We start from the raw sequence: 10,227 nt of genomic DNA, 5'->3' as shown, positions 1-10,227 counted from the left end.
GCCGGGCGCGGTGGCTCAAGCCTGTAATCCCAGCACTTTGGGAGGCCGAGGCGGGCGGATCACGAGGTCAGGAGATCGAGACCATCCTGGCTAACATGGTGAAACCCCGTCTCTACTAAAAATACAAAAAACTAGCCGGGCGTGGTGGCGGGCGCCTGTAGTCCCAGCTACTCGGAGGCTGAGGCAGGAGAATGGCCTGAACCTGGGAGGCGGAGCTTGCAGTGAGCCGAGATCGCGCCACTGCACTCCAGCCTGGGTGACACAGCGCGAGACTCCGTCTCAAAAAAAAAAAAAAAAAAAACAAGTAGAGTTAAGTTTTTTGTTTATTTGCTTTAATTTCAGTATTAACTACTGTGATAACTTTGTAGGACTATTCTACACAGTATTATTTGTCAAAATGTTTTTGTAAGTGGGGATACACAGATTCTGTGCCAATTAGAGAAGTATATTTTTCAACTAGTTTGCTTTTCTGACTTTAAACTTTGTTTCTACTCTCTATGATGGATCTGTCCAGCCTCTATATTCTCTTTATTGTCTTTTAGAAAGTTGAACTAAAGGCTGGGTGCCGTGACTCACACCTGTAATCTCGGCACTTTGGGAGGCTGAGGCAAGCAGATCACCTGAGGTCAGGAGTTCAAGACCAGCTTGACCAACATGGTGAAACCTCCGCTCTACCAAAAATACAAAATTAGCCAGGCGTGGTGGCAGGCGCCTATAATCCCAGCTACTGGGAAGGCTAAGGCAAGAGAATCACTTGAACCCGGGAAGCAGAGGTTCCAGTGAGCCGAGATCGTCCCATTGTACTCCAGCCTGGGCAACAAGAGTGAAACTCTGTCCCAAAAAAATAAAAAAAAAAAAAAGTTGGACTAAAGAGTGTGGAAGATATTCTATGATATGAAGACTTATTAATAAAGCATTTATACACAAAAAAAGCATTTACACATTAGCTCATTTTTTGTCTTACAAACTATTTTCATTGGAATTTGGATTCCAATATATGCCATTTCAAAACCAGAAAAGAATTAAAGTCAAATATTTGTAGCATCAACATACTGAAAGAACTAGCCAGCCGAATGCATATTTCAGCATGGGAGGAGGTAACAGAGTGAAATAAAAAGCACTGATTTCAGTGTCTGAATATTGAATCATGTCCTGTCTTTGTCCCTAACTGACATTATGATCTTGATCACTTACCCTTTCTGAGTTGCAATTTTGTGGTCTATAGATTGGGTGTAATAATATCTACTATACCTACACACCAGAATTGTTGAAAGCTCAAATAAAATCATGGTGAGAGGCCGGGCGCGGTGGCTCACGCCTGTAATCCCAGCACTTTGGGAGGCCGAGGCGGGCGGATCACGAGGTCAGGAGATCAAGACCACGGTGAAACCCCGTCTCTACTAAAAATACAAAAAATTGGCCAGGCGCGGTGGCGGGCGCCTGTAGTCTCAGCTACTCGGAAGGCTGAGGCAGGAGGATGGCCTGAACCCGGGAGGCGGAGCTTGCAGTGAGCTGAGATCGCGGCACTGCACTCCAGCCTGGGCGACAGAGCGAGACTCCATCTCAAAAAAAAAAAAAAAATCATGGTGAGAATGTTTTACAAAACTAGCACACGCTGTGCAAATGTAGGATGTTCTTTTGCTTCTGGGAGAATGAATGCTTAGTTATTGCCACATAACTGTTTTTTCCATCTTCTGGCTAGTGATCGGCAGAGATGTCTTCATTGGCCATCTTGAAAACTCCTATGACTTTCTACCCTGCTATCAATTAGATATGAAATCTGGCAAATTATAGAAGAGAGGAAAAGGTAGATGATGTAGGCCAGTGTTTCCAAAATAATAAATTGGTTCATGGTTAGTTTACAATATTTTGTTAATCCCTAGAATATCCAGAGAGAATACTAAATTTAAAGTTACAGTGTTTTGGTTTATTCTTAAAATGTGGTAAGAGCTTAACTTTAAGGATATAATATTCTATCATTATTTTACTTGTGTTTCAGTGAACAACCTACTGTGATTTTTTTCATCATTCATCTTATTAATCAGTGTCATCAGATTGTGAGATTTTTAATAAACTCTGGAAAGAACCATCTTCCTTCTTTTCCTACTTTTCATTAATGTTTCTAAATTTGCCTTTTTACAGGACTTTGCCTCCCGGGCCAAACTGGCAGTTCAGAACCTAGTACAGAAAGTTGGATTTTTTGGAATTTTGGCCTGTGCTTCAGTAAGTGAATTGTATTAAAACAGAACTTTTACTAAGTGGTAGTGTTATATTTTGATCCATATATACTCCTAAATTAGCAAAAATGCTATCACTTTTATTGGGTATGTAATTTTGTGAATCATTCACTTTTTTTTTTTTTTTTTTTTTTTAAGACGGAGTCTCCCTCTTGTCATCCAGGCTGGAGTGCAGTGGTATGATCTCAGCTCACTGCAACCTCCGTCTCCCGGGCTCAAGCAGTTCTCCTGCCTCAGTCTCCCTAGTAGCTGGGACTCCAGGCATGTGCCCCCACACCTAATTTTTGTATTTTTAGTAGAGACAGGATCTCACCATGTTGCCCAGGCTGGTCTCAAACTCCTGGGCTCAAGTGATCCACCTGCCTCGGCCTCCTAAAGTGCTGGGATTACAGGCATGAGCTACCACACCTGGCCCATTCAACTTTTTTTTTGTTTTTTTTTGAGACAGAGTTTTGCTCTTGTGACCCAGGCTGGAGTACAATGGTACAATCTCGGCTCATTAAAACCTCCACTTCCCAGGTTCAAATGATTCTCCTGCCTCAGCCTCCCAAAGTAGCTGGGATTACAGACGCCCACCACCACGCCTAGCTAATTTTTTTGTATTTTTAGTTGAGACGGGGTTTCACGATGTTGACCAGGCTGGTCTTGAACTCCTGACCTCAGGTGAGCCACCGCACCCAGCCCAATTCAACTTATTAAATGAGCTGTTTTCTGTTGAATAGGTTCACATCTTGTTTATTGGCTTTTAAGTATTTCATCATGCAGTGATGACTTCAGACCTAAATGGTTTAAATCAGTAAGAATAAAAGAGAGAAAATCCATTCTTCCCATAAAGAATATATAACAAACTACATTTAACCAAATAAGGATGACTTCATTCTTTCCTCAAATTTATAGATAAGAAGTCTTTTTCCAAAGTTTCAAGTATTAGTTACAAGGAAGAATTTATATAAAACCTGTGTAAAGCGATGTTAGCTCATGGCTACTCTGATTTACGTATCTTAAATCCTTGTTTTGTTTGGTTTTTTTTTTTTGAGACAGTCTCCCTCTGTCGCCCAGGCTGGAGTGCAATGGCGCAATCTCGGCTCACTGCAACCTCCACCTCCCAGGTTCAAGTGATTCTCCTGCCTCAGGCTCCCCAGTAGCTACATGCGCCACTACACCCAGCTAATTATTGTATTTTTAGTAGGGACAAGGTTTCACCATGTTGGCCAGGCTGGTCTCAAACTCCTGACCTCAAGTGATCCACCCACCTCGGCCTCCCGAAGTGCTGGGATTATAGGCGTGAGACACTGCGCCCAGCCTACATATCTTAAATACTTTAAATTCATTTTCATTTCAACATGAGTTGGAACCTCATGATAAAGGAAAAAAGTTATAACTCATAGAGTTATGAGAGTCACATGAGCAAATATAAGAAATGGCAGGTGTAGTGCTGTGTAAATTATATTATTATATGATTGTAAGAGATGAGATAACCCTAAAGCATTTGAATTTGCATGAGAAAAACAAAAATGAGTCATTGAATCCAAGTGTTGCTAACAAAGGAATACTTGAATTCTAATTTAATCATGTGTTTTTTAAAGACCATATGTGACAAATATTTTTCAAATAACTAGCCTTTCAAAGTTCAAAAATGAAATTATATAAATTAATTGGCTTATTAATGGTTCAGCCAGCAGCCACAAGGTCAGAGTACTTTCTGTAGGAGAAGAATGGATGAAGTGCTTAGAAATAGCTTATGGCTTCTTTGCATTTTTACATGAAATGTCTTTTAGCATTCTTAAAATGTGGGAATGTTTGGAAAAGGTATTTGTTGTGAATCACTTCTTTGTCTGGGACTGAGTATTCAAAACATCTGAATCTGTGTACTCTCGTATTTCCACACTTGATCTTCTTTCTAAATTGTATCACATGGCCCTCAGACTTGGTGTCCCATAAAATAAAATAAAATACAAATTATTAATATTTTACATTGAGAATAACAGCACATCCACCTGTAACTGTATTTGAGAATTTATTAGAATGTTTGTTAATGATATGAATGCTTTCCAGATAATGTTCACATTTCAAGCTAAAGATTTTAGAACCCTCACTGCTGAAACAATCTTAAGACTCTTTCTTCACTCATACCTCACCTTAGAAAACAGCCACCAAATAGCTAGGAATCAACTGAATGGTATTAAATTCCTGCAGATCCACTTACTTTATCCATCCAGTTCTCATGTGATGGGTGTACACACAAACACACACACAGTGCCTTAGCCATGAGTAATATAAGCAAAAGGACACCTTGGTTTGCTGTGAGCAGATTGAACACCTAAGGTGAATATGAGACCCAGCTTCTAGACACCTTAGGATGTTTCCCTAACCTCCTTTTGAACAATCCAGTACTGATTAAGGAACCCATATGTTGCTTTGCAGTATAAGCAGGCTAAAAGCAGAATACCACATATCAATGGATGATAAAATTAAATTGTTCTTTGGATTATAATATGGAAGTCCTTCTTTTTCTCTTTATAGATTCCAAATCCTCTATTTGATCTGGCTGGAATAACGTGTGGACACTTTCTGGTACCTTTTTGGACCTTCTTTGGTGCAACCCTAATTGGAAAAGCAATAATAAAAATGCATATCCAGGTAATTATACCCCCTGATTAACTGCCTAATGATGATGAACCCATTACAAGACAATGAAACATGCTCATTCCTAAGTGAATTATTTAGTTACTGTTTCTGCTTCTTTTGGTTGGTAGCTTACTTAGGTAATAAATCATAGAATGTCGTTTGGAATTAGCAATCTCCTTGTTTTCTTTCTTTTCTTCTTTTTTCATCCTTCCCTTCCTTCCTTCTTTCCTTCCTTTCTCTCTTTCTTTATTTTTTGCCCTGTGAAACTATTTATCCAGGACTTTTACCAAACAAAAATAGTGTTTGTGTGCAGAAAGATGCACATCATTTTTATATACACAGCCCAAAAAATGTTTTTTGTTTGTTTTGTTTTGTTTTACCAACCAGAAGCTGAGAGAATATTGCCATTCACTAATTCTTACTTTCTTTCACATACTCTATATATAGAGAGTATGTGAAGCAATTCCTCCCATGGCACCAATATCCTTTACCGAAAAACAGCCAAATGTTAGTGTGGGAGGAGAATGGGGAAGAAGAGGGTCTCTGAAGAGGCAAAGAGATGTGGGTTGTGGTCAGAGAAGTGAGAATCTGCTAGTCCTCAAAGCCACTCTTAACAAAATCTTTAGAATGGAGGGTGTGTGTGTGTGTGTGTGTGTATGCACGCATATATGAATAGAGAGGAGAGAAAAGGCTAAGAATTTAAACGAAGGGAAAATGGTATGTGCTTCTAGAACTGTGATATGAATTACTTCCTTCTAAGGGCAGATCTCAATAGAATAAAATAAAAATTAACCTGGAAAGAATGTGTTTTGAATCAGTGTGGTTTGTAACAAAGAACGATGTTAACCAAAAGAAAGGAAAGAACAACCAGGCGCGGTGGCTCACACCTGTAATCCCAGCACTTTGGGAGGCTGAGACAGGCAGATCGTGAGGTCAGGATATTGAGACCATCCTGGCCAACATGGTGAAACCCCGTCTCTACTGAAAACGCAAAAATTAGCTGGGTGTGGTGGCGTGCGCTTGAAATCCCAGCTACTTGGGAGGCTGAGGCAGGAGAATCTCTTGAACCTGGGAGGCGGAGGTTGCAGTGAGCCAAGATTGCGCCACTGCACTCCAACCGGGCAACAGAACGAGACTCTGTCTCAAAAAAAGAAAGGAAAGAACAGTGAAGTTCTCTGCCCTTGTATGATTCCATGATAATTACAAGTATGTCTATCCCCAAAGTTTCTATGTCATACCTCTCTCTACTTCCAGTTCTTAGAAGGGAAGAATGAAACAGGAAAACTTCAGCTGCTTCCACCTATCCAGTTTATAATCTTAGATTTTGGCATTTGGGTCAAGTTTATTGAATCTGTCCTCTACTCTCCTGCCATAACCACTCAGAATTTCATGGATGTTTTTCCTACTTCAAGGAATATATTTCCTCCCATTTAAATTAAGTATTTTGTTCAATCAATGAACACAGGTTTTTTAATATTACAGTGCTAGTTACTATGGTTAAGATTTAATACTGGCCAGATGTGATGGCTCACGCCTGTAATCCCAGCACTTTGGGAGGCCAAGGTGGGTGGATCACCTGAGGTCGGGAGTTCCAGACAAGCCTGACCAACATGGAGAAACCCCGTCTCTACTAAAAATACAAAAATTAGCTGAGCATGGTAGTGCATGCCTGTAGTCCCAGCTACTCAGGAGCCTGAGGCAGGAGAATCACTTAAACCCAGGAGGCAGAGGTTGCAGTGAGCCGAGTTCACGCCATTGCACTCCAGCCTGGGCAACAAAAATAAAACTCTGTCTCAAAAAAAAAAAAAAAAAAAGATTTAATACCATACAGGATTTTTTTCTAATAATAAAATGTGGTCAATAATACATTCTTTTCAATGTATCTGAAAATAGGTTTTTCTTTAATCTTTAGAGTTGTTTCTAGAAGAGAGCTGTCATTTAGCTTCTTGGAGTCCTTAATACCTAAGTAAAAATAACAGATTATTTTATTTCATAACAAGAACTTCTCTAGTAATCCATGTTTTATGTGTCCTGCTTTATACCTCTTGAATGTAGTGCCTTTCTATAAATTATGGTAAAACGTATTATGCCATAAGTACCCTATCTGTAGTGGTAAGATATGCAACTTATCAGACCTTTCATTTCAGAAAGATTTAAAACTAGTATATTTTTAAACATACTCAGATTTTTTCAATTTATGATTATTTATTTATTTATTTATTTTTGAGACAGAGTCTCGCTCTATCACCCAAGCTGGAGTGTGGTGGCACGATTTCAGCTCACTGCAACCTCCACCTTCCAGGTTCAAACAATTCTTTTGTCTTAGCCTCCAGAGTAAGTGGGACTACAGGGCACAAGCCACCACACCCAGCTAATTTTGTATTTTTAGTAGAGACAGGGTTCACCATATTGGCCAGGTTGGTTGCAAACTCCTGACCTCGTGATCTGCCCACCTTGGCCTCCCAAAATGCTGGGATTACAGGCGTGATCCACTGCGCCTGGCTGATGATTAATTTTTTAATGGAACTTCACACTTTAAAGCATTTATCTATATGAGTTAATTCTTACACTCCTGGAAGAGAGGAATTACTGTACCCATTCTGTAATTCTCAGAGGTAGGGAGGTTAATAAGTAATAGTTGCTTAAAAGAGTAAGTAACAGCTGGAATTTGAACCCAAGTGTTTTGACTTCCAGTTCAGTATTCTTTCCATTCTTTTGCATTGCCTTCTTAACTTCAATGTATTGATATGATTAAGGAAACTGAATTGTTTAACGCCTGCTATTGATCAGGACCTGTGCAAGGTAATTTGCAGTGGTTATCTCATGGCAGACAATTCTGAGAGGTCGTTGTTAACCACATTTCATAGATGAGGGAACTGTGTTAGAGAAGGTAAAATACTTGCCTAAGGCCCTAGAATTCAAACCAAGCTCTGTCAAGATAAAGCTCATTCCCTGTATCTATGTGAAAGCAAAAAAGAAAAAGAAAGATAAAATCCATTTATGTTTCTGAAAGGAAAGAATCTGAGTTCCTTCACTAAACCAAGACCATGGGATATGTTTGTTGTGTTCCATCGTATCATGGTGACATACTTTGTAAAGGCATGTCACTTGATGTACATCCAGATGTAGCTTAGGGTAACAAACATTTCTCATTGTATGGGTAAACAATATTAGTAATATAAACATTTTAGCCATTCTGAAATAATAGTGGGAAAGCCACACACACACACCAATTTTTTTCTACCCTAATAGTAAACCTGTCTCCTTGTCTGCTTTTCTTTCTTCCCTTTTTCCTCAGCTTAAAATTAGACAACCTTCTTTAATAAATATTGCTGTTTTTATTGATGTCTTCCTATTAACCTTCCCCTAAAAGATTCAAATCAATCTACCTTTAATGTTAGATCAGATTTCCCCTTCCGCTGCATGGGGTCAAGTCCTCTGTCTGTAGAAGTATCCTTAGATAGGAAAAGGCATGAGAAGAGTATCTTTTTTTTTTTTTTCTTTTTTTTTTTGAGACGGAGTCTCGCTCTGTCGCCCAGGCTGGAGTGCAGTGGCTGGATCTCAGCTCACTGCAAGCTCCGCCTCTCGGGTTTACGCCATTCTCCTGCCTCAGCCTCCCGAGTAGCTGGGACTACAGGCGCCCGCCACCTCGCCCGGCTAGTTTTTTGTGGTTTTTAGTAGAGACGGGGTTTCACCATGATAGCCAGGATGGTCTCAATCTCCTGACCTCGTGATCCACCCGTCTCGGCCTCCCAAAGTGCTGGGATTACAGGCTTGAGCCACCGCGCCTGGCCGAGAAGAGTATCTTTTTAGAAAATAGTTTTAAACAGGTAGTATCCTTAGAGACATTACCTTTGTCCCAAATAATGAAGAAAGGCAACATACTCATTTATGTTATTTCATGTACCGTTTAATTTACTTACTGTACCCTTAAAATACATCAGTGTTCTTTATTATCTCTCTATGTTCACACCCACCAGCACACACACAGTATTATAAACTCCCAGGACGGCAGATATTTTTGTCTGTTCATTCACTGATGTATTATAATGCCTAGAATAGCATCTGGCAGATAGTAGGCACTAAATATTTAATAACTGAATCTGTCTTAAGATTCTTCTTTCCAGCCGGGCACGGTGGCTCACGCCTGTAATCCCAGCACTTTGGGAGTCCGAGGCAGGCGGATCACGAGGTCAGGAGATCGAGACCATCCTGGCTAACACGGTGAAACCCTGTCTCTACTAAAAAAAATAGCTGGGCATGGTGGTGGGCGCCTGTAGTCCCAGCTACTCAGGATGCTGAGGCAGGAGAATGGCGTGAACCCGGGAGGTGGAGCTTGCAGTGAGCCCAGATCGAGCCACTGCACTCCAGCCTGGGCAACAGAGCGAGACTCCGTCTCAAAAAAAAAAAAAAAATTATTCTTTACAATGAAGGACTTCTTTTACAGATGGTTCTATCTTTGTTCATTCTAGCACAATTAGTTCCTCCCTCCCATGTCTTTTTTCTCCTCCTCTACCCTTTCCTTTGTTTATTCTATGCATGTGGTTAAGAGGGCTCTTCGGTGGTCTGTGACTTTTATTTTGTAGAATTCCCACTCAGATCTCCAGCCTGAAAGGCTAAGACATATGTTCTTAGGTGTGTGACACATTTTTTGTCTTACACAGAAGTGACTTTGCAAGCTGCTACATACAAAAAGAAAATCTTGTTTTGCTGGTTTGCATTGAAATTGTGCAATTATTTAGGCATTGATTGTTAAGAAATGATGGTAGGGAAAGCATGGTGATGAAATCACTGAAAGGCAAGAACTACTAGCTCTGTTGATTAATAGAAGATTTATAGCTCTAAATAACTGGTTTTTGGTATAGACCCCCTGCTTTTCTCCACAAATTATCTGTAACAATTGCCTTGTTAGCTTTTTGATATTCACACACCAGTTGTATACCTTTGCCTTATTAGTCTTCTTGCCAGAAATAATGTACATTAGTCTAACCTGTCCAGGTTCCTGAGATTCATAGTGAGTGGATAAAAAGAAGACTGCTGTTGGCTGGGCGCAGTGGCTCACGCCTGTAATCCCAGCACTTTGGGAGGCCGAAGTGGGCAGATCACGAGGTCAGGAGATCGAGACCATCCTGGCTAACACGGGGAAACCCCATCTCTACTAAAAATGCAAAAAATTAATAACTTGCTGTAATTAGTTTAAAAATAACTTGCTGTTAGGCCGGGCGCGGTGGCTCAAGCCTGTAATCCCAGCACTTTGGGAGGCCGAGACGGGCGGATCACGAGGTCAGGAGATCGAGACCATCCTGGCTAACACGGTGAAACCCCGTCTCGGCCTCCCAAAGTGCTGGGATTACAGGCTTGG

General features: G+C 40.5%; 1 protein-coding gene across 1 annotated transcript in view; it reads left to right on the top strand.

The window, feature by feature from the left end:
* The window catches only part of VMP1 (vacuole membrane protein 1), a 116,523-nt gene that overhangs the window by 79,625 nt on the left and 26,671 nt on the right, over positions 1–10,227 (top strand). The window contains exons 8-9 of the mRNA XM_025361854.1: positions 2,143–2,223; positions 4,761–4,877. Of these exons, the coding sequence (XP_025217639.1) occupies positions 2,143–2,223; positions 4,761–4,877 (198 nt within the window). The remainder of the gene's footprint in view (positions 1–2,142; positions 2,224–4,760; positions 4,878–10,227) is intronic.

Source organism: Theropithecus gelada, chromosome 16, assembly GCF_003255815.1.
Source record: "Theropithecus gelada isolate Dixy chromosome 16, Tgel_1.0, whole genome shotgun sequence".
NCBI lineage: Eukaryota > Metazoa > Chordata > Mammalia > Primates > Cercopithecidae > Theropithecus > Theropithecus gelada.
This window is presented reverse-complemented; position numbering and strand designations above follow the sequence as displayed.